The 25,217-nt window shown below is 37.2% G+C and overlaps 1 protein-coding gene across 3 annotated transcripts in view; it reads left to right on the top strand.

Annotated features, from left to right (window-relative positions):
* The first annotated feature begins 7,505 nt into the window (after window positions 1–7,505).
* CHM (CHM Rab escort protein) overlaps window positions 7,506–25,217 on the top strand; it is a 69,995-nt gene continuing 52,283 nt past the window's right edge. For 2 of the 3 annotated variants that reach the window (XM_054839394.1, XM_054839392.1), the window contains exons 1-2: window positions 7,506–7,574; window positions 20,282–20,348. In XM_054839394.1, the coding sequence (XP_054695369.1) occupies window positions 7,526–7,574; window positions 20,282–20,348 (116 nt within the window). In that variant the 5' untranslated portion in view covers window positions 7,506–7,525. Of the gene's footprint in view, window positions 7,575–8,626; window positions 8,804–20,281; window positions 20,349–25,217 lie in introns of all 3 variants that reach the window. The other variant, XM_054839393.1, reaches the window with a different exon arrangement.

Genomic DNA, 25,217 nt, shown 5'->3' with positions numbered 1-25,217 from the left:
TTCTGTGAGGCAAGCTGAGCATAATGTCATTTAAAATTTCTTAAAAATTTCGGTGGACCACTACTGCTACTCTCTGGCTTTAAAATTCTAAACAGAATACTTTAAATACAAAACCTTATTTAATTGTAATGTTGTGAGGGAAATGCTTAATAAGGAGGCCTTTCCTGTATATGGCTTTAGTAAATGTACTTACTATAAATAAGAGGTGATCACACATTTTCCTGTTTCTTACAAACAAGACTGATGACTGTAGAATCTGATGGCTTTCTTTTTAGTCACAGCCCTTTTAATACTAAAACTTCTCCCAAAATCACCCTCCGACAAGTGACAGATAGTTTCATATATGCCCTTTCAGAGGAGAATAGAGTAAGAGGGTCTGGCAGCTCCTCCGCTGGCTGTATGTACCTTCAGGTAATGTTAAAGAAGTTTTCACCACTGCAGTTGTAAAGCCTGAACTAAATCATAGAATCAGAGACTGGTTTGGGTTGAAGGGACCTCAAAGCCCATCTAGTTCCATGCCCCTACCATGGGTGGGGACACCCTCCACCAGACCAGGCTGCTCAAAGCCCCATCCAACCTGGTGGTGAACATTTCCAGGGGTGGGGCATCCACAGCTTCTCTGGACAACCTGTTCCAGTGCCTCACCACCCTCAGAGTGAAGAATTTCTTCCTTATATCTCATCTCAATCTCCCCTCCTTCAGCTTAAGGCCATTACCCCTTGTCCTGTCACTCCATGCCCTTGTAAACAGTCCCTCTCCAGCTTTTCTGTAAGCCCCTTTAGGTACTGGAAAGCTGCTGTAAGGTCTCCCTGGATCGGCCTTTTCTCCAGGCTGAAGAACTCCAACTCTCAGCCTGTCTTCACAGGAGAGCTGCTCCAGCCCTCGGATCATCTTCGTTGCCTTCTCTGGACTCACTCCAACAGCTCCATGTCCTTCTTGTACTGGGGACCTCAGAGCTGAACACAGAGCCCTAAGTGGAGCACTGACAGACCCAGCACATTGGAACAGAGGCAAATTCAACCTCAAACACAGACTCAAAGTGAAAACAATGTTTGCTTCATCATTTTTATTCATCTACTTCAGTAATTTCAAATGTAGCTGTTATACATTATTACATTTTTCTAACTTACTGTTATCACTGATAGCTTGCTTTACCTGGAAATCGGTCCCTCACTGTTACTCCTAACTTTTAGCTGTCTCTTGGATACAGTTTCATGTTTGAGTCCTTGGTGAAAGCATGTCTTCGCAAGAATCCGAGCTTGCAAGAACTCATTTCATCTGAGGCCTTTATAGTCTTTTGTTTATGGTTTCTCTGGTGAAGTCTAGGTAAAAATACTGCATATGAGACACATCAATTCACTTAGCTTTATGGACTACTTTAAACCCTTTTAATTTTATGATAATATTTATGGTGAGTTTCCTAAGGGAGCTTTATCAGTTTCAGAACTTAAAAGTCTTGGTTTATCCTCTCTTTTCTTTTCAGCCATGTGTCATTTATGATTTTCAAGACTGGAGAATACTACTGTTTAAAAAAATAATCAAGAATCTTGCACTTGTCATTCTCCTCAAATAAGGAACTACAGCCTTCCACCCTGTGGTTGGTTGGGGTTTTTTGCCTCACATGCCCTATTATCCATCTCCCAGACCAATTGCTTTTTCTTCAGTATTTGTATGGGCACGTTTTTAAATACGTATATACAGTGAAATGAGATAACGACTCCTACCGCATGTTTAAAGCAATATACATTTCACCTTTAACTGTAATTATTGTTTGTTGATCAATTAGAAAACACCATGATGTAGCGGCTGAACTTTGCATGGCAAAACTTCTGTTGACTGTAAGGAAGTAGGAGTATGCCCTAATGGCTAAAGAATCCGTATTCATCATTTGGCAACAAGTCAAAAGAGCTGAATTAAAGAAATGCAATATATAAAAGAACAGGAATATTTCCGGAGAAAAGAGATTAGTTTCTTACATAAGCTACAGTCTCCAGATGTGTTGGAAAAGGTACATTTTTCCTAAACCTTGAGAACACAACTCTGAGAACCTCTTACTATGCAATAAAAACTGCTTCAAGTAATACTGTAAATTAAATAAGGCAGTAACTGAATACCATTATACACACTCGTCCATATTTACTAATCTTGATTTTTTGCACAACTTTACATAGCAGTCCTATATATACAATCAGTTTCTTTTGTCTGTTGTTTACTGGAAATTTCTGAAATATAATAATTGACCAAGACTTTTAGATGCCAGAATATACAAAGAATGGAATTACTAGGACACAAAGCATTAAACTCTTCTTTGTAACATCCTGGCATAATTTAAGTAATTCTTCCCAATTTATATTGATGTTACTGAGATCAAATTTTGTTCTAACAATGTCATTTTCAGCAGATGAGAAGAAACAGAAGACATTGGTTATTAAAAGAATATTTTAAAAACACCAGGTTATCACTTAGAACATGTAATTAAGCTCTACAAACATTCTTTTATATATATATTTGAAATGCATATATTCTATGAGAGTTTATAATTTAAATCCTTACTAGCATAGGTAAGGTTCAGCTGTTTTATGTCTGAGTACATTTAAGTTCTGTTGCTTGCTTGCTCTTATTACTTATCCTGCATTAGTCCATAGTATTTCTAGATCACATTTTTGGCTTTGATATCAGCCTCTTCATTGACGCAAGGCAGGGGCTGACTGCTGCCCATTCCTATAGATCTGCAGCGTGGATATTCCACACTTCAAAGTTATCTTGACATCAGCATAGGAAAGCATTTTCTCAGGTAACTGACTTTGCCATCTTATCGACCAGTCTTGAATTTGGGAGTTCTAATGCTTTGAAGAATAATACAATAGCATGGGTTTAGGTCAATGTAAATCAAGATACAGTCTGATTCTACCACCAGTAGTTCTCTGGGTCTCCAATTCCTAAAGTAAGTTTTCCTCCACATGTGTCTAAGAGACAAGCAATAAAAACTGCAGCATATTAGTCATCACCCTAACTTCATCAGCTATTTTAAGCATTAAAGATTCGCCTGTAGCATAAAAAATAACTGAACTTTTGGGCTACTGCAAAGACTATCTCCTTCATCCTTCACATCTGTAGTTTTAGGAAGCCTGTAAAACTCACAGGAAATCCTCAGTGAAGCTGTAGTGGAGCCTTCTTTCCATATTCTGCCACTTACACTGGGCAGAGCAGCCTGATCAAAGCTATGATCCTGGTTTTTTTCTCCTCTGTGCTCACTTTGTTCAAGAAAGTCTTGACTGCAATGAGAGACCTATAGAATTTTTTCAGAATGTTATTAATTAAAGGTTGGAAAAATAGACTTCTTGCCTTGCATGCTTACAGAAGTTGAGTGAAATGTAATTCTCTTTCCCCATCTCTCTAAACAATCCTATAATTTACTCACATCTTAGTAATCAAAAGGGCAACTTCAAAATTAGTTTCAGTGCTCCTTAGGTAGAGAATGTGGATTTAATTACTTGGTTTTTTTAAAATAGATTTAGTTCACTGTTCTACCAAGGCCAAGATTACTCTATCAAAGGAATATTCATACCATCCATAGGAATTAAGTGTCTACATATGATTGAGAATTTGTAGTTTAGAGTCTGATGCCACTAACAAAACACAAGTAATGTGTTTTCTAGGCATGATTGGGACTGATCACTGTAAGCTGTGACAGGAAGAAAGAAAAATTCAGATCGTGATAACAAAGAAGAAGTTAGAATAAAGGCGTATCAGAGTTTAGAAGAAATTTGGAAACACATAATTTTTTCCCAAACATGCTTGAATGCAGGGTGGCTGTTTCTGTAGTTAATGAACAATCTAGCTTGTGCATGCTTGAGTGACTGACAGTTGCATAACAGCAAACTCTATATGACAACCATGCATAACTTCAGCAACACACAAACATTTTCTTGCTGCCTGAACTAATGAGCCATTTAGTTGGGATAAATCAGGTTATTCAATAGATGTTTCAAGCAGCTAATAGGCCCGATCCTGCTGCTGATCCTTATTCAAACTGGTACTCAAGTAGAATTAAATTCTGTATCCATTGAGTGAATAATAGAATGAATAATGAGATTTCACACGTGAAGTCACTGCAGGATAAAGATACTACGTAAGTTAAAAAAAATAAAATTCATCATAGTGAATATGAAGTATTTGCTGTTTGTTTTTGGAGGAATAAATGTTTCATTAAATGATCTGAGACTGGATCTTGAGATAAATAGAAACTCTATAATTCTAATCCTGATTCTTCCTGATTTTTTGGGGGTCTTCAGTGTTTCTACCTGAGAAAATAAAAACACTTACATAGTTTATGGGGTTTTGCTAAGATTACTCTATTTCCAAAAAGTAGTTTGATGAAGTTAGGTATTAACTACACAGACTTTAAAGTAACAAAGGTAGTTCTATGACTGCATGAAAATCTCAAATAAAAGTTATAAAGCAAAACCCCATGTTTTTATGAGAGATGTTTTGCTTGAAATGAAAGTAGGAAAAGTTGCTTACAAAAAAAATATTTAGAACTGCTAAAAGTGGAATCTTAAAATTGATCTTTGCTTGTATCTTTCTGAATTGTTATTGCTAAAAATGCTGTATGAATCCTCTGCAATAGATAGGATTGTGAATTATTTCATAAAACATAGAAAAATGTATTTAATACAAATAGTTAAAAAATTCCATTCAGTCTTGTCAGTGTGCATTTTTTAATGCGTTTTGGCAATTCTAATTGATGAGACCTAGTTTAACAAAATATAGGGAAATTCTGCAATCAGGCCACAGGATGTGCAGTTTAATTATGTTGGTGTGCATTTCTATTTGTTTCTAATGTAGAGGATCTATTGGTAAAATGAATGCCCATTTTGTGGTCTGTTATGCAGAAAATGTTTAATCCAGTGTTTGATTTACTCTGTTAAATCTTCTTTATTGAATGTGCTTATTCATCCATGCCGAATTGGGTATGCTGCTTTCTGTTACTATGACATTGCAATTAAATAGCTAAAGAGAAAAACATGGTAAGACATTTTCTCAAGGTCCATGAAATTCTCATAAAAATTATTCATACTTACATATTTTACTTCTACATTTGCTAATATTAAAACTGTAAAGTACAGAGAAATATTTTTGCGTTGTATGGGGCTGACAAACTGTGTGGTTAAAGATCCTGAATAATCATTTTTGTCAAATAAATAGTACTAAGAAGACTTTCTGCTCCAGTGGATAATGACTGTCATCACGAAATAGGATTGCACTGATTGCATCTTATGAATGAAGCTAACAGAAACTCATAGAACCAAACAACAGCATTTTGTGGTGGGATAAATACTCAAGCACTTGAGAAACAGTAAGACATTGACAGTGAAATAGGTCTGTTCCAGTGCAGTCCTAGAATTATACTAAACAGTAACAAAAGCTTTTCACAATGAAATTATATTTTCATGAGTATGCCCTCCCTCAGTAAGAAAAGGATGTGCAAGGAGAATTTGTCTTATCTGATCTAACCGATACAGTCATGCTTTGTTCCTCAACTTTAGACATTTAGGTCAGGATGATGCAGCGTTGTGAGAATTCTGGAGCTAAACTTCTGTTGTTACAGGTGAAAAAGTAGAAATGACAGCTTTGTTAACAAAATTGCACTATGGAAGCTGCAGAACGGAATTTATTTATTTAATCTGTGGGACAGCTGAAAGCATAAATATAAGGAACATAAGATTTAATCTTACTACTTTTATATCTGAACCCATAACTGCTAATTTTCTCTCTTACATATTTCTTAGCATGGGAATCAAGTACTGAAGTTTAAATCGATACATTTTTTGTTCTTGCGTTGTTTGATGTTTCCTGCTAACTATTTTCTGTGCTGTGCTCTGTTCTAGCACTTCTGGCAGTACCGTGGGGGTAAGGTGGTCTCTGGTTTCCATTAGTTGCTTTATACTATTTTCACTATTCTTTTGCTATGTGAACAAGGAGCTTGTAATAAGGTGTTAACAGGCTGCTAGCTGGTTTATTGTTATTATTGATTTAAGGTGTTAAGACTTTAATATAATCATACACCATGAATAATATTAAGAGATTAGTTTAAAGCCATATAAGCCATTAAATGCAAAATAAACCCCAAAACTTTCTAGAAATTTCCAGTGTATTCTGGCACAGGTATTCTGTGCTACATTGCTGTATCTGGCTTTTTCAAATACGTCTTTTTATTCCTGGTGTTCTTTCACTCAGACTGGTAATCCAGGAGGGGCTGCTCTGAAACAGTAGATTCTGTGTTTTTCACCCAATTCCCCCTTCATTTCTTTGTAAAGTGAAGCAAGAGGCAGAGCAAGACTGAAGTGTGACTAAAGGCTTCAGAGGAAAAGAAAGAAAGAGTTAATGTTAATTGATGGGTTGAGAAAAATAGGTTTTTGAATGCAGGGAACAAAGTACAATCCAACTTATAAAATGGCTGTTAATTAACAAGCCATAAATGACCAGAAATAGATGAACTAATACATTTCCTTTTAAAATCTATCTTCAAGATGGTGGATAAAGGAAAGAAATTATCACAATTGGGGAGTAAAGGGACTTTTTAAAAAATAATAAGGGAAATATTTTCTTGGGTATATTAATGAAGTGCAGTGATCAATGAGGTTGAATAAGCAATAGAAATGGTTTTGGAAACACTGTATATGCAGGGGGAAATAACAACAATGAAATCTATCGTGATTTACTGAAGAACTGGTCATCCAAGACACTTCAGTGGAATCAACACACAAATTGTACAAAAAAGATGGGTGTCTGCATTGAAGTATTTTGCATTTTAAGTAAGTAGGTGGAGTACAATCGTATTATTGTGTTTCTAAAGTTTACTGATGGATGCTAGGGGCTTGTATGCATTCATGCTGCTGCCCACAACACTTCTGTTCCCAAGTTAAGGGCTGGTTCTCGGGATCAGCAGAAAACGGGGCGGATGATCAGACCGAGAGTGGTTGATGGGTCGCACTGGTGGCTCGTGAGAAGTGGAACGAGTACCACGGGGGTCAGTCCTCCTGCTTAACACCCTCATCGGTGACCCCAGGCAGGTGACGAGCTCTCGCGTGACACACACAACATCAACCTGGACGGACTGTCGGTACAACCTGCTCACCAGCTGCCAGTCAGACAGAAGGAGACGGGCTGGAGGAACAGGCCACCAGGGATGGCAGGGACCGCAGCAGGACAGAGGCGATGCCTGGCACTTGGGAGCGAGCACGGTGGCCAGGGCAGGGCTGGGGGTTTGTCACACCGGTGTTTTGCGAAGAGCCGACCAGAGCAGATGCGGACTGGAGTCTTCCACGAGCTTTACAGACGGGCAACAGAGAGCTCTCCCAGAGCCCGCGGTAAGAACGAAGCCACAGCTGACAGCCCTGTCGAGGAACTGCGGCCCTTCTGCCGGGCCCGGGACTACATCTCCCAGCGGCGGCCGGAACTCTGTGCCGGCGGCGCCCGCCATTTCCGCCAGCGCCGGCCACGTGACGGTGCCCCTCCCAAGATGGCGGACAACCTGCCGTCCGAGTTTGATGTGGTGGTGATCGGGACCGGTAGGAGACGGCGCGGTGGCGGCGGGGGGTTGCGCTGGGGCTGCTGTGGCGGAGCTGGGCGAGTGGTGTCAAGGGGCTGGTGCTCGAGAGAGTGCAGCGAGGAGACGCCGGGCAGAGCTGACGGCTGAGGATGGTGGGGCGGTGGTGGCGTCTGGGAGGGTGGGCCGGGGGGACCCTGGGGCTGCGTGTGCTCCTGCCGAGGGTGCCTGCAGCGCTGCGCCAGCATCCTGGGAGCTCGCAGGCCGCTCTGGGGCTGATACTGAGGTCTAAGTGTCGAGGTTTGCTCAGAAATAGAGGCGGCTTTAACTGGGAGAGGGATCTCCGTGAACCCGTCCCTGGGAGCCGGTCAGGCACACCTCCTGCCCCTGCACGCCTGAGGGCTCCTTTGGTGCTTCATAAGGCCTCGGTTGGCTCTGCCATCCTTGGCAGCCCTTCTTCCTGGAATACCGTCCTGATAGTCGAGTTACTGGTATGCACTGGAAATAGTTCTGAAACAGCTAAACCCCATGTCGTTGCAGTGTATGTGGTATATGTTGACAATATCTTTTTTTTAATTGTGTCCTATAATACAAGAATTTTCATCTCTTAAATGCTTTTTATAATCTCTGTGCCTGCTTACAAATAACCCAAACCTATTTTTTGAGTCCTCCTCATTAAATTGTATTTCTCAGTATATGAGCAAACGTAAGGTTGAATGATTGCACGTATCAGAAACTGAACTTTCTGAAACTGCCTGTTCAAGTTCATCCTGTTTTCCTGTTCAGGTGAATAACAATGGAGATCTCGAATGTCTCACTGAAACATATCGCAACACTCTAACTACAAGAGAAATTCTAAAATATTCCTTCAGAAATGAGATACTTGCTGCTTGTGTGTCATAATCATCTTTAATTTAATAGACTTCTGTTTTGTAGAACCCAGTGGCCTGGTTCAAACCGGTCTTGATAAGCCCCCGACCTTAAATTCAGCATTGAGCTCTAGTCTTTAAAATATTCAAAATGCATTACTGTTTGCAGGTCCCAAATTTACATTCAAAGTTTGTTTGCATTTAGGAAGAGCTCCCACGGTCAGCTCAGGATGTTAACTGGAGCACAAAAGGGAAGATCTTCACTTCTAAATGTTACTGGGTCTCATGTGACATGAGGAATGGTGTTTTGGGAGTTCATTAATCTGTCACATTGTGTCCTTCAGATTTGAAACTACTTTTCTAACAATTTGGAATAGAATGAGTGAGTTTTTTCATGTAATTACTGTTTTCAGTGTTTACCAGATAAAAGTAATCCCCTTACAGTGTGTGTATGATTGCTCAGAGGATTTCTGGTTTAGTTCTGGAGTTTGTGAGTGATTATAAGAACATACAGTCTCCGTTGTTGACTATACTAAAAATGCAAAATTAAGATTCTTTAGCAAATTGAGAGATCCTTTCTGTGTTCTTAGCCCAGTTGTATGGAATGGAATGCCTAGTAATGAATCTGAGCTTTTCATATGCGTTCACATTTGTGAATATTTTGAGTGTATGAGAGGAATGGTAAACAATAAAAAGCTAAAGTACCAAACTGAAAGGGTGAAATATTAAAAATTGTGTAACTTCTGTGGTTTTTGAGGTTAATTCATTCTTTACTGCTATGAGAAAACTAGTATTTATGTTGATGATACATTGACAAAGAAAATTAAAGGAAACTCAGAGGTTTATAAATTAATGTTAGGCTATGTGGCTATTCTAGCTACTAAGGAAACTAGAAGGCAAAAATAGTAGGAATTATGATATACTAAGAAGTTAGCGAAGGTGTTACCTCTTCAAAAGAGCTGACTATAACTTACATAAATAGGACTTCATCTTTTCATGATTCCAATGCAAGAGTAAAATCTTGCTGCCAAAATTTTCTTCTGGAGCTTTTGTAATTTTTGATGAAGGTAGAATGTAATCCAGCTTGCTCTGGCAACCCTTGTGCTGAGGGGTCTCCCAGGCACAGAGTGCAGGCCAAGCGAATCACTCCAGCAGTGGCAGCCTGCTCTTCTGTGCCATCTTTCATGGCCCATGATGCGTTGTGCTTGCTGGATGCGTGTTAAATAATACCAGGCTGCTTGCTGCAGAGGAGTGGTGGTAGGATGTTACAGGCGGAAGAGATTGTGCATGCCTAAGCACGCTATTAGAAGGGTTCACCTGAAACTGGCATTTCACCAGCAAAGGCACTTCTGGCTGAACTGTCTGTGCCAGTGAGAGTTGGTTGTGCAACAGCCATCGAATAGGATCTTCCCTGCTTTGGAATGAGCTTGTAATATTAGAGCTTCGATGTTGGGGGAAGGAAATTCTTTGAACTAAATTCTTCCTCTGAAATATTGCTGTATTTGGTGGTAGTGGTGGTGATTTGTATTAAAGGATGTGATTTTGCCCACCTGTAGAGAGTACTGCTATAACTAGTTTCAAGATTTTCACATTTCTGCATGTTAGGAATTATTTTGTCTTTTCTTTGCATTCCTTTTTACTAAGAACATACATAAATGTTGACCAACACTGTTGACTGTTTTTTTAAAAATCTCAATTAAATTACTCAGTATGGAGGATTATTAAAAGTAAAATTTTCATTTGTCTTCTCTTCTGGGAAATGACTCCTGAGGGAATATCTTAGCTTTGTCTTTAACTCTCTGTTTTCTAATGCTATAACCAGTGCTGAGTGTACCTATGGATATATAATTGTCATATTGTAATAACTAGGATGTTTGTGTTAATGATCTTTTTAACTGCATAGTAGTAATTGCTTTCTTTTTTGCATGTGTGGCCTTTTTCTGGTTTTATAATTTGTGCATCTGTTAATTTTAGTAATTAGATTGAGTGGTAACATTAGATTTGAATTTGTTTTTATTTCAGGCTCATTTAACTGTTTCCCTGTAGTAAGCTTAATGAAAATGGAACCTCACACTACATTTTAGTCATCAGTGCTCCATTTAATGCTTAAGTTCAATTACTTCATCAATATTTCTATGGGAAAAGTAAATTTGCTTATGGAAGAAACTACTTTTCCTTAACCCAGATTAAACATTTTCTTGTGCAGGCAAGTTTAGAGCAAGATGGATGTGTAGTACAAAAATACTAGCCCCAGTGGGTTCAGCAGTAGAAGTTTCCCTACTATCATTATATCCGTAGTTCTAAAGAAAACTAGACTGGTGGGCATATCTTGAGGTTTTCGATGGCAACACAATATGAGAGGTCAAGTTCTGACATTGTTCTTTCCTTCTACCTCCTTTTTTGTTGCAGCGCTGAAGTCACTCTTCCCCCCACTCAAGGACTCTGATATCCCTGCTTTCCTGCTTTTTGAATATAGCACTATGGTCAAGTTACCTACTAACCAAACAGAATGGATTTATTGGATGATTCTCTGCCAAAGCAGATATTATGCAGTATCATCAATCCTCAAAGCAGTTCTGGTATTTCAGAAGGTCTATTCTTTGGAAAGTGATAGTGATTTTTATTTGGAAGCCTGTAGGATCTAGGTTTGGAGGGCTGATGTAAGCACTTGCTTGAGGAGTTCAAGGTGGGCATTAGTTGCGTTCATTGAAATGAGTTCATTATTGACAAGCTTTTGTGGGGTCAACTTTTAAATTAGTGCTGACATTAAAATGGTAGTACATTTATAGCGAGAGGGAGCATTATGAGTTCTTTGATAAATATTTGCCTCAGAAACCAGGCATCTATTTAAGAGTGACACTCGGAGCTAGGAGTCAATGGCAGAGCTTTTGTCTTTAGGCAGTTGTCAAATAGGAAAATTCATAGGCAAAATTCATTCAGCAATGTTGAATTTATGGCAGAAATCACTTTACAGGCAAAGATTTGCAACGTGGCTGTGCATAAGTGGTGTGGATAAGGATGCATCCTTACCTATGAATTTCTTCAATTGATTGGATTATGTTCAGTCTTAACTTGTCTCCAATACTCCAGAAGGCCCATATTAACTGCGGGTAAAGTTGTAAAGTAAAGGATATGGTTCTTTAAAAGGTGGTTGTATCCACAAGTTTGTCTGCCAGTAATTCTAATTTTTTTCTAAAAAGGAGTTATTCTTTATAAAAGCAGTCACAGTAAATTTTCTAGTTCTATGCAATTTTCTTTCCATTCTGGTTTTCCGTGGTTATAAATAACACATGAAATGACTTTCAAGGTAGAAAGCAGGAATCCATTTTGAAATATTCTATAAAATAAAGAGTGATTTATAGTTTCATATGATTTTGGCTGAAAGCACTCGGGCTTTGCCAGGTCATCAAAGTCCTGTCAGGAGAATCTATTATTTATTGTTCGATATGCTGGGAGTGGTGTAAGTACTTTATGTTTATCTTATGTAAGTGTAGTGTTAGGAAAAAATCACCGCCAGATACTAATACAATTTTTAAAATATACCATGAAAAACTAACCTAAATATTATGGATGTGAATTATGAAGTTAACATTGAAGATAGCTTTTAAAAAAAAAAAAAAAAGAGAAAAATGAATAATTCCTAGTGTTTTTATTGTTGCAGGATATTTTTAGGATGTGCCTGAAATGTTTTCTAATACATCTTCTGGGCTAATATTTTGGTTACATTATCTTATATAAGTACACAGTCCTTACTTTACATCAGCAGTTATTTAGAGTTTTACAACAAAAGCTAGATGGAAAACCAGCTGAAGATGGATATTTTTTTATGTCAGTGGTCATTGTGGACTAATACAGTGGCACTGACTTGTGATGTTGATGCCTGGAAGGAGGAAATAGACCCATATTATAATAATAATTTGTAAGTCAGTCATTACCGGTCCATATAAATGTCAGGACAAAATGAACACTGACTTACAGTTTTTTCCCCACTCCACCCCTTTTGGTTTTGGGTTTGGTTTTTTTTTTTTTTTAGTATTCTCCAAGTGTAAACATACCTTTATCTTCATACTGACTTTTAACCTGATTAAAATTGACGGGTTACTTTCTGGCATGCCTTCTATTCTGAATTTTCGTTGTCTAGCAGAGGTGCTCTGACAGCCTTCTTGGAGGCTTGGACTCCCACTGGTATCTCTGATAGGATTCTTTACCAGATACGGTGAAATGTCCCTCGCTGCTCTTGTAAGAAAATTCATTATTTTGTGAATCTTTTGTCATCCTTCTCAGCCTGTTAGTGTTCTTCAGGCTTTCCAGATTATATTGCTGATCTTACAAAATAAGGAGCTGAGTAGTCCTGTGATCCTACTGTGAAAAATATAGAGTAGGTTATCTGCATATCAAGGTGAAAACCTACTTTAGAAAAAGTCTTAGCAAGGTACTTTGAAATTCTAGTGTGAATCAGGAGTAATCAAAAAGACATGTTTGTCTATCCCCAGTTTAAAATGTCATTCCACTGTTTGGAGAGCGGTCGTAATGCTAGTAATTGAATCCTTCTACGAGAACTCATCTCTTTGTAAGTCACTGGTGCACTGAGGTTGCTCTAGAGCCAACCAAAGCATTTTGTAAGAGTCTCTCTTGGTACACAGATAACTATATGGAATGACTATTGTAGGAGAAGAGACTTTTTACTTTTTAAATGTCCTTTTATGAAATGTTTAAAAATGTATAAGGGGCAAGGAGAGCAAGCTATCTTCTTGCAGGGAGGCAGAAAAGGAAGCGGAAGCATTAGAAGACTTGGGTAAAAATAAAACTTAACGAGTGTCTTGCTGTACAGATCTTTTAATACGTATGCTTTGCTTTTTCTTTATCTGCTGCTATGGGTTGTAAACCAAAGATTAGACTGATAACTGTAGTATGTGCTAGAGAAGTTTACTTACAAACCCTTTCTATTTTATACGATTATTTTTTTTCTTTAAGACACAAAGAATCTCCTGAATTTTAAATGTAGTTTTCCTTAATAGTTGTGATTTAAGGGGATTTACTTATAGAGATAATATTTGTTTATGTAAAAGTACACAAATTTGATATTTCTTAGAAAATTACCGTTGCTTTCACCTGTAGTTCAAAAAGTGGTCTGCCAAATTGGGTACTAGTTTTTTAATCTATTACCTTGATTCAGTGTCTTAGATATTGCATGAGCAACATGTTTAGGTACAGTAGAACTTTGCCACACAATGTGACTCATCCAGTGATAAAATTTTTATGTAAGTGTTTAATAGGCTAAAATCGTGTGATGCTGTTGTCAAGATCTCATTTTCCTGGGCTGTTATGACTTGGAGCCAAATTCAGAAAGTGCATTCTTTTACTGATTTTTATTTTTTCTCCCTCTGCTTGGATTGAGCATGATATTTAGTAAAAAGTCACATTTTTATTTGGAGTGTGTCTGCTTGTGTTCCTTTCTAAATGACATTTATTTGCATCAGCTGTGAGATTGGGTATTTTTCACTGCCGTGTTCCTCTGATGGTACAGTGATAACTATATGGAATTACTAATATAGGAGAAGAAACTTTTTACTTGTGGCTCCGTCCTTGACCAGTTCTAATTTCTTACTTGTCTCAGCAGGTTGTCATTTTCATGCCACTACCATATTCTGTAATGCAGAAATATTTTCTGATATTATTCTGCAATTCAAGCATATAATAAAATTAATCCTATTATCTATTTTAATTAGCTAGCTCTAACTTAAAATACACAATACGTATTTCAACTTAATTTGTGATTAAATTATAAAATGCCTTTTAAGTTCTACATGTACCAAAAACATACCATGAAGATTGTGTAGTGAGCTTCTCCAGAGTCAGCTGCTCTTTTCTTCTTAGAAGTTTGGATAGAAACAAAATTTATTGCAGTTGGTCAACTGTCTGACTCCAGAAGATTGTTTTGAAATTGTCTATGTTCCAGCATTTTTAATGCATTTCCCTTCAACATTTTATATTCTGAAAAAGCCACTTGTGATTTATTTAGTAGCCACAGTGAAGCGAATTAAACATTTAAACCTTTTCAAGATGAATCTTGTGTAATTCAGTAAAAGCTTATTAACTAGATGACTGAGAAATAGTTCACAGTGAACAAGTCGGCAACCAAGATGCTTTCACACATATGAAGTTGTTTAGTTTATAAATTGCTTGGGGTGGTGAATGTAACCATTTAAAGTCACGTGAAGAGGCAGTGCATCACCATAGCATTATGCAGAGCTGCTAATCAGAAGAGAGACAATGTGTAAACCTGAAATTAATTTTTGATTACATAGAGGTGAATTACAACTTTTAATTATTTTGTAAAGCTTTTAAAATCAGTTGGCTTTTAAAGCTGAAGAGAGAGTTTTCTAGCATAGCGATTATCTCTAATTTTAGTTTTGCTGTGTTGAAACTAAAAGTAGAATTGGTGTCTTGATAACTATATAAAATGTGTAGCTAATTTCTCTAATTCTTGCTTATGTACTTGTAAAACACATAATTCATGAAAGTATGGCTGATTTTGCTTCATAGAGAAGGTCCAAAAATTCATGTAATGGGCATTATCTTGGTCAGAGGTTGCTGGAAACAACCAGATGGTAGACTTCAAGGTCAGCTTGCAGCAGCCACATCTGTAAGATTTATTGAGATTAATCTGCCTCTTACATACTCAAGAAGGCTATAATAGAGATAGTACTTAGACAGCTGGCAGCGAAAACCAGTGCTATCAATGGTGAACTGTATTCTTCATCATTAGATTGTCATGAACTTAGTGTTTATACTGTCTGCTTGCTGGGGTACTTAATTCTGGTGCTGCACCAGTTTCTGATGTAGTCCTGGCATCTCGTACAGCAGTTTTCAATGCATTATACAGTTAGCTGGAGAAACAGAAAAGTTTGTAGGACTAACTTCAGTTTCTACATGCTGAAGTGAGCCATGCTACCATGTTCGTTAGTCTAATTAGAGCCACCTTGTTACAATTGAATCTGCTTGCCTTTTTTTTTAGTATCTTTCCAACATCATCTGAGAAGTCTAAACACAGAAGGGCTAGTATGTAGTCAGCACTCTTCCTGAACCAGTACTGTAAAGACTTAGAAGTTGGTTCACTTTGATTTTGCACTTGTATTTCAATGAGGCAGTGTCATGGATTCATGCAAACGCATTGCTTTCTGGCTAGGTGTTAAGAAGTACCTATGAAATTCTACCTACTAGAACATGTTAGTGACTCAGAGATCACTAATGAGTAAATTCCCTGATTTTATACTTATTTTTTCATCTGTCTAAAGATGTAATGTCCTACTTCATTGAAATTTAAAATTAATGTTTCCTTGAGAAGGCCAGAGAGGCTAGTTTACCTAATACTGCATCTGATAAGTGGAGGTTAGTAAGTGGAGAAAGAAGGCAGTGGCTTTAAGGAATGATGATATAGCTTTTGACTGGCACTAATCAGTCCTCCTTCATGAAGGCAAACTTTTTCTGGTAAGAGAAGTGAGATGCAGGACAATTTAACATAAGGCAAATATTTCATGTGTGAGCATTCTGAAGGGGGGATATGAAAGGGCTGGGAAGCGCAGAATGTGTTTATACTTCTTGATAATAAGCACTGCTATTTTGGAATTGATTCTGCCTCAAATACGGAGAACTTCTGAGTCAGCATAATAAATCGATACAAGAATTGTAGGGACTCCTTATTCCTCTACATAAATTCATTTTGTGCTGCCAGATGTTTATGTATAACATAGTGAAGTCTGGATCTGTTGCTGCTTTCTTGTGATTGGATCATGCAATTCCTATTCAGACTTATTATTTCCTGCTAATACCATTGGAAATCTAAAAATTGTCTGGATTTGGAACCTTATTTGAGAAAACATTCTTTGGCAGTAGCCCTTTTCATTTCAGATACAATAAAATGAGATGTCTGCTGTGTTTCACAGTAACTAATATGCATAATAGCTTAGTAGAAAAATATTGGTTACTATTAATTATACCAGAGGGCAGATCTCTTGATGATTCAGTATTTGATTACTGATTCCAATAACATTACAATCTTTAGAATTTTTTTATTATCTAAAAGGAAATGTAGATTCTCAGTTAGATCTTGTTGTTCTTTGATACAAGTTACTGGATCCAAATCATTACTCAGTTGCTTGTTCAAAAACATTAAACATCATGAATGACATAGTGCTAAGTCCTTCATCCCTTAAGCTGGCAAACCAGAAGCCAACTGTTCCCCAAGAGGGATGAGTAGCAGGAAGTGTTAGAATAATCCTTTGTGAGGAAAAACAGCTTAAGGAAACCCAGCTTTATTTACTCATTAGGCATAAGTGAAACTTCAGAATCAATATTAAGGATATAGCTTTTGCCCTGCAATCTCTTGAATTCTGTAATAAATCATTATCTTCAAACTAAATTGTGGGCAAGAAGTTTTGGAGTCTGCTCTTCCCTGTCTGAACACATTTCAAAATTTGAATAGAGTCCAGCTTAGAGTTTTTGACAAATCAAAGGTCAGAACAGGAAACTGTTTTCAAATAGGAGCAATTTTTAAAAAGAATAGATTTCTCTGTTATCAAATAATCTGAAGGGGACCCATTTTGCACAAGTATGTGAGCATCCTGTAGGAGGTAGTTCAGCTTCACACGCTGTCATTAAATAAATCTCTGCCATTTTTCTAAGGAGGCTTTTCCAAGGTAGTTTATTTTTTTTCTTAGAGAGGGACTATGTAAAACTAGTTTACCAGAGCCTTTTTTCTTGGAAAAGGCTGTTTGAAATAACCATCATGCAGTCCAGGTCACATGTAGAAGTAACTTGCATTTGACAAGGCTACCTATTTTCTGTGTGCTTTTATTTCTGTTGGAGATGAGAATTCAGAAACTGGTGCCAAGGCAGAGTCGTCTTTCTTTGGTTTACCAAGGTTTTGTCACATAAGAATAAATGGTGTCTTGCTCCATCAAGTTGTTCTAAGAGCTCTCCAAAAGCTAAAACGCATGGGTCTTGCCTTTCTCACACTTTCTCATTCTGTTGCCAGTGGGCGCTTGGGGGGCCATGCTATTGTGGAAGCAAAGGATTGGTGAAGAAAATTGATGCCAGCTTTCAAGAGCGAGGAAGCTAATTCAGGGAACAATTTCATCCAAGGTTAATGGAAGAACAGACCTCCAACACAGTATCAATTGGATCAAGCTTAAAGCAATCAGTTATGCCCTAGTAGCTATAACTCCAGTCCTGGTCAGCCAGGCAGCACTGGTGATGTTTTACAACACTTTCTCAGTGGCTTTTATCAATAAGGAAGGAGAAACAATTTTCTCAATTCTATTTCCAGAGTAATATTCTCTGTGCCCAAATGAGGGAAAGAAAACCTTTTTCAGGAACTACAAACAAAATAGTAGTTGTAGATTCTATTCCAGATAGTTTATAGACTGAGAGAAATGAAATGTATATATAAATGCTTTCGGAGGACAGCCAAATGGGGAGTTGCTTTCGCACACTAAGGCTGTGTGCATCCAGGATCTTGTGACAGTCCTGAAGTGCGTGCTGCAGTTACGTATTTTCTCCTTGTCCCTTTGTTAAGAGTGGTCTGTGTTTTGAGTTCTTACTTCAAAAAATTCAACTCTACAGACTATCAGCCTTTCTAGGCTGTGTAATGAAAGTCCCAGGAACTGATGCAATTGTTCATCCTTCTTTCTACACCCCTCCAGGGATTAATTCCATTATGTCTTCACTTGCTGTGGAAGGTCAGCAGTGTAAAACTATTGTAACTTTTTCTCGTTTATCAATTCAGAAAGGAATTTTCTTTTTCTAATCCATCAAAATAGTTAAGTGTTAAAACTAGAAAATTTGCAGGAAAGTTGTAGCTATTTTCCTGGAAAATTTGTCATGCCTGTCTTAAACCTTCTTCCTTGTATTGATACAAACATTTGTACTTTTGGACTGTCAACACCACCACTGAGCTGGCCTGACGAAACCTGACCATCTACTTGATGTGGAAGGAGGGCAGGAATGGCCGAAGAGAAAGTTAGAGAGGTTGAATCTCTTTATTTTGATGGTTGTGTTTGCCTTTGGCTTGAAGAGTTCATGAGACTGTAATCTTGAGCATCTAAGTCCCGCTAGGTGTTTTCTAGACTGTGTTTCAGGTTCTAGAATTAATAAAGATGAGCTCTACCATTTAAAATAATGTGCTCTTGTCTGAGTGCTAAATTGTACTTAGTATGCCATTAAAGTCTAACAGCTCCTTACTCTAGGTAAGTGTAAAACTAACACCTTGCAAATAGTAAATAGTTGTCCAGTAACCTTTAACATATTGCATTATGTGTCTTAAATGACTCATCAGATTGGCAACGCGCTGACCTTGTATTCATTTGTGAAGGCAGTATTCTCTCTGAAGAAACAGGCAGCTGTGGGCCTGAAATTCTCATGAAGATGTTGTTTGGCGCGAAGCCTGCTTTTTTACTTTCAGTTCTGTCACTCTTCGGTTGTACTAGTACAGCTGCTTCTGGTGCTGTCTGTAAATCAGATCAGTGAAACACTCCTTTCAGTTTGTTTAATCTCATCCCTTAATTGAACACATAGCCTAAGTGTCTCCTAATACCAGTCCCTTAGAATTTTAATCACTCTTGCTGAATTACCTGCTTAAAAAGCCAATAGATCTTTTTTAAAAGAGATTTCAGCAAAGCTAGTGCCATATAGCCTTCTAGATAGCTAGCTGTATTTCTTTTCTGAATCTAGTCAGAAATCCAAGTGCACATGCATGTGCAAATCTGGTGAGTGGGAGCAGAAGTTAGAGAACAGCCTCGTTTGTTTATTAAACCTCTGGTTGGTATCACGTGCCATTCCAAGCAGGTATTCCTGGTAGAGAAATACCATGAGCCTTCTTTTTTTTTTTATTTTACTACATATCTTTTCTAATCATAATGAAAACATACTGATTTGACAGAGCATAATTGCATGATGTAGGGAGCTTTTGATAGGGTTACCACTTTAAGGACGACAATCCCAGATTCATTATGTCTCCAACATTGGTCTTCAGTGTGATGTGGAAGTACACCTGTACTGTGGGTTTAGCTTTCCTGTTTACTCTCAGGTCTTGGTCTGCATACAGAATATTGAGTGTGCTCCTGGGCACTCTTCTGGAGCAAACAAATTAGTTCAATCAGAAACAAAGTCCAGATACCGTTCTGAGGCCTGTTCACACTAGAGACGTTTGCCGACAGATGATGTGGAGGAGATGGCACCATGCAGGACTCTGCCATATACAATTGTTTAATGCCATCCCAGCAGGTTTATACCCTCACACTTTCCAGTGCATCCTTGGACAATATATGAGGGCATGCAACGTTTACCGTAAATTTCTTAATTTTAAAGCACCATTTTAATGGGTTGGTACACAATCTTCACATTATGTCAGGCACTTTGAAGTGAACAAAAATACATACAAATGCCCTCAGATAATACCTGTCTCTATCAGGAGGGATATAATTACAGAGCATCCCATTAAAATTTGGGTATCATTATGCTGGCAAGTGCTTGATCTGTTTATGATAATAAGCTGTCTAGAGAAGACACTGGTGACAAGCTTTAACTCAGAGGTAGTAGTGTTCACAAGTGACATGTGCCATGCAATTATTTAAAAAAAAAAGAAAAAGTGTTGCATTCAAGAGGGTCATAGCAAAATGTTAATGAACACAAAATAGTGTTCATTATTTTAGTAGCATAAGAGTATTAAAAATTTCAGTGACTCACACTGTAGACTTTATTTTGTTTGAATTTCCTGTTTCTGACCAAGTTGTAACTTTATTTCATTTTTTTTAATATATCTTAGCATACTAAGTTCTAAAAATTGCATGTATCCTTTCAGGTTTGCCTGAATCTATTATTGCAGCGGCATGTGCCAGAAGTGGCCAGAGGGTTCTTCATGTTGATTCGTAAGTTACTCCAATAATTTTCCTTTTTAAGAGTTAAACTGGCTAGAAGAATATCAGTCTCTGTCAGTGCGCCCTTCAGGACTTGTGTTTTGTGTTCTCATCAAGTAGTTTTACTCATCTGTCTCTACCTTATTTTTGGGGTGTTATTTCCATCAGTAGAACAGCCAATTTTTGCATGCTAGCTCAGTAATTTGGAACATAAGTGATGTGGTCAAGGATGCTGTTGATGTCTCCTTCTTTCGTACAGACAGGAACGGTTACAGATTTAGTGCCCTTCATTACCATTCCTGACAGTAATTATCCTATTCTGGTTTTGTGAGAATTTTTACCTGAGCCATTATCATTTAATGACAAAATGTTTTACTGGTATCTCGTTTGTATCAGTTCTCAATGCCCAGAGATGGTAATACAAGTATTTTTGCATTTTAATTGTTATCAGAATGAAGGCAAGTGGAATCTGGCTGATAAGGCAGGAGATGAACAGAGTGCTCTTCTTGGTTTGCTGTCTTATCTCTACCCCATGCTAAATCAGTTTGTAAGAAGAGTACAGAATACCACTGAAGTCAGTTGATTCAAAAAGTACTTCTGTTGCACTTTGAAATAGAAGTGTTTGCTGAAGCACTTGGGAGTAGCATATTTCATTGCATCCTTTTAAGAGATTAACATTTCATTTTACTTGTCTTTACCAATTAGCCAAAGTTTGGGTTTGTTTTTTTTTAATAAACTATGTATCTATACACTATGATGCACACTGGTTTTTAGAAAAAAATTAGGATCTTTGAGCCTTGGCTTATTTGTGCACCTGCTCAGCAAAATTTAGTAGCATGACTCAAGTCTAGAGCTCTGGTTTCTGAGGCAAGCTTGAGAACAAATGCTGGAGGCTCAGCTGACCAAGACAAACTTTAAAAATACCCCTCTCTCCCATCTACCAATTTAAAACTCTAATTTTCTCATAACTCTTCTGAGACAATCAGTCATTACTAAGCAGCTTTTGAGGCTGCTTTACTGTCTGTGTTTTTCTAGAAGGTAACAAATCGAATGTATTTTGTGAGATTGCTGTGCTAGACACCTGCACTATGCCTGCTGTAGCTCATTATGTGAGATCAAGGTATGATTATAGATTTTTATTTTTTTAATTTATTTTTTTTTGGCAGCACTGCCAGCAATTTTGATTGTAGCTGCCTCCTGTCCCCTTGCTACTTTTTCAGTCCCATTGGTCGTGCAGTTATGCAATTTGCTGGGCTAATACGATTTTAGGAGAGGGTCATAAGCAGGAAGGAAGGATTACCTTAGCAGCGCTGCTGCTGCTGCTAAATGTTGTCATAGCCTAAAATGCGTAATAATTTTCTGAGGTTAAACAAATTTCTGCAGTTCAACTGTCATAAATATTTGTCCATGCAACCAAAGTGGATAATTTGGTAAAATTTGACCTGAAGTGTGTGTGTGTGTGAAATCTTATGTGTTAAACTGTAAAATCGTAACTCTGTTTATAACCAGCAAAAGTCATATGTGGAGACTAGTTTCAGGCAACCTCTTACCTGCTGGATTTTGGCAGAGAAGTGTGACAGGTGGTTTTGAAGTGATGGTAGCAGCAAGAGCGCTGTGAGCTTAGATGCTTGCATTGTTAGTACTTGTTCACCAAAAATTATAAGGTTGGAATCGTATTTTATTTTTACACCGTATTTTTGAGCTCATCTTGCTGTGAAAATTCTTGCCATATGCACCTGTCTGTCCAGCACCTAGGTTTAGAGACTTTTCTTAGAGACAGTTTTTCCTGTGTCTTGTACCAAGAGCTTAAAAAGGATATGCTTTCTGTTGTTCATTTTCTCTAAACATTATCAATTCAAGATTAAACTTCTGTAATCTTTCGGCTACAGCCCTTCAAAGGACCCATTCATTTTTCATACATTTATTTCTAATGTGAAATCATACACAATTTCAAAATTTGCAAGACTAGCTCATGAACTTGGTTGCATGAAATATGATTTGCATTTGCTCAGTTTGCTGTTATACTGCCCACAAAGTCTCTGACTTCCTATCTTGGACTGGAGTGAGGACATTTGATGCAATTCAGTCAGTAGTTTTTATCAAGAGGAGGGCTATTTTACATGACAGTGGGATAGTATACTTCAGTATAAGCCATGATTCAGTTGAAGCAAAGACAACTCTTAAGATTGTAATAATTTTAAAGAAATATGCAACTACATAGTAGTGAAACACTGGAAAATGCAATAGGTGTTCTGCCATAGCAGCAAAAAGAATGCTTAGGTGCATGTCAAGTGGTTCTTACTGAAGTTACTATAAAGACCTCGTGCATAATGTATAAGGGTACATTAATGGCAAACATTTTGGTACAGTAATTTTTAAATCGGCTATTAGATTGCTAACCAAAATATTAAAAGCCTTATTTTAGAGGAAGAAGATATAGAATGAATAAAATAGTGACATATGGATTTTAAGCTTAGTGCATATATTACTTGTAGACTGCTTAGATTTTGTTAAATGAACCACTTCTGTTATTTCAATTTTTCATATTCATTGGCTATCAAAGTCTGTAATAATAGTTAGCCACTGGAACTTCGATTTCTTTTATCCATGCCTATTTTTAGCTATGATGAAGAGCCTTTCAGAAAACTCACAGAAGCAGGCAATTAGAACTGTGGAATACAGATTTTGTTTATTACTGTTTTCACTTAAATATGCTCATTTACATTCACACATGCTTTTGTTTTTATGATGAAAATGAAAGCTTCCACATTTGATTCCTTTCTCCTGTGGAGTTATTTTCTGACTCTAATGCAGGCTAAGATCAGGGGAAGATGTTCTTAGCCGAGGCGTTCTTCACTCGTATTAATAGTTGCTGTATTAATTGGTCTACGTGCTCACTGAATCATGGTCTAGAATCCATATCTTGGCAAAAAAAGTAGAAATGTTTATACTGTACAACCCTTTCCCCAGAAATAGGGAAGCATTTCAAGCCATCTGCTTTTCATATTTAAGTTAGTATTCTTGCATAAAAAAAGCCTACCAAAACCAACAGAAAACCCCCACCCTGATGCCATTTGAATTTTATGTGAAAAGTTAAGTCTTAGAAAGCTTGCCAGAGATTCATCTGAGTTAAAACATTTTAATTTTATCTACTGTATATCTAGTTTAATATACTTATTTCTAGATGAATTTTCAAGTTTCATTTTACAGAGGTAGCAGTATAATTGAAAATTCATCAACAAAAAATGTGTTAATATTCAGACTATCACTTTTTAACAATATATGTTGTTCCCTTCTTGAAGGATCATGAGTTTAAATTTTTTTTCAGAGAATAAGAAAATGAGATTCGGGGTTACTAAAATACTTGTTTGTGTTAGGTGTGCTACTTTGATTAATCTTTTGTTCTTTACAAAGGTCTGAGTTAAGTTAGGCACAAGGTATAGAAAAAGTATATGGATAAAGTCTTTGTTTATGGTTTGCTTGCACTCATTACCTTGTGTACATCGTTTTATTACTTTTAATCTCCAACCATGTTTGCATTTATCATAATATACTGCATAGGTGATTATGGAAGATAGTTTTGAAGTGGCCTATTATAAAATACTAAGTTCTAAGTTTGATTTATAAACACTGTCCAAGCATCGCCATCAACAGTAGCTAATCTTATTCAAAATAGTCACTTCACTGCAGTGTTGCCATAAATTCCTGTAGACGGATTTTAAACTAAAGTTAGCTTCTGCCAAATAGTAATTGAAGGAGCTCTGTTTCTCTCTGCCAGCTATCTGTCTCAATAAACATAAAATCTGTGGTTATTTTCAGAGAGCTACATTTACTGTAGATATTAATGAGCTGTTGACATGTGAAATTTCAAGGATATTTAAGTGATTTAGAAAAGTAATTTGCAATTTAAAATGTGGAGATTGGCACTTAGTTTAAACTTGAAGTTGCTGAAGAAAGGTAGATCAAGACTAAAAGTTGATTACTTGAGGTGAATATATGTCCCACACTAATTGTTCATATGCACAGGAGTTCCTCCTGATGGCTTGTCACATTTTCTACTTTTGGTCCTTTGCTTATTTGCTTCTTGTAATTATATATCAATATAGTTGTGTACTAGTTTGGTTACTGAGGATGGGGCAATTAGAGGTGAGGTATGTTTAGCTACATTTTCTATTTGATTTTCAGCATCCAGAATATAGCATTTGTAGACTGTAGTTATATTGTCTAGATCCTTCCTCATTGATTTATTTATCTTTCCATGTAGAGTTTAATTCAAAGACAAAGCAGTATCAAGATGCAGGGTTTAAATTCCTCTTTTGTACCCAGTTTGTTTTGTCTGCTTCTCATGTCTTGCTTCGTGATGCCTGTTATCTTTCTTATTTTTTGACCTTAATTTACCTGTAGAGTACTTGAGTGTTCCTTGTGTCCAAAATTCTGTTTTATCTAAGCATCCAAAAGCATGCTGGGCACTCTACCTGTACCTGTCCCCCAAGATCGCTGCTTTTGGAGTTTGTTCCACCTCTTGCTAGGCAATCTGTGTCACTTCTTTCAGAACTTGTAAAAATATAATGTAATATAACCCATGTCTTCATATAGCCTTCTTTCTGCTCTTTAACTGCAGTGAAGTGAGGTAGCTGTCTTAAGTACAGCCACCGGAGAGGGAAAAGGTTGCTTTTCAAAACAGGTCAATTTCTTGCAAGAAAAATAGAGGAATTATTTAACTTTCAGTGAGAAAACCTAGGCAAAAAAATCCTATTTCTGGAATCTTTTGACCTCTTTTGAAAAATCTGGTTTCATTTGTATTTTGTTTTAGGATTTGATGTCATAGCAAAGGTATTAGTGAGTAAAACATGGTCTCTTCTGGCCCATGATAATTACCTG

The sequence above is a fragment of the Grus americana genome, chromosome 12, assembly GCF_028858705.1.
Source record: "Grus americana isolate bGruAme1 chromosome 12, bGruAme1.mat, whole genome shotgun sequence".
In the NCBI taxonomy this organism is placed as follows: domain Eukaryota; kingdom Metazoa; phylum Chordata; class Aves; order Gruiformes; family Gruidae; genus Grus; species Grus americana.
The sequence above is the reverse complement of the archived record's forward strand: the minus strand, read 5'-3'. Positions and strand labels throughout refer to the sequence as shown.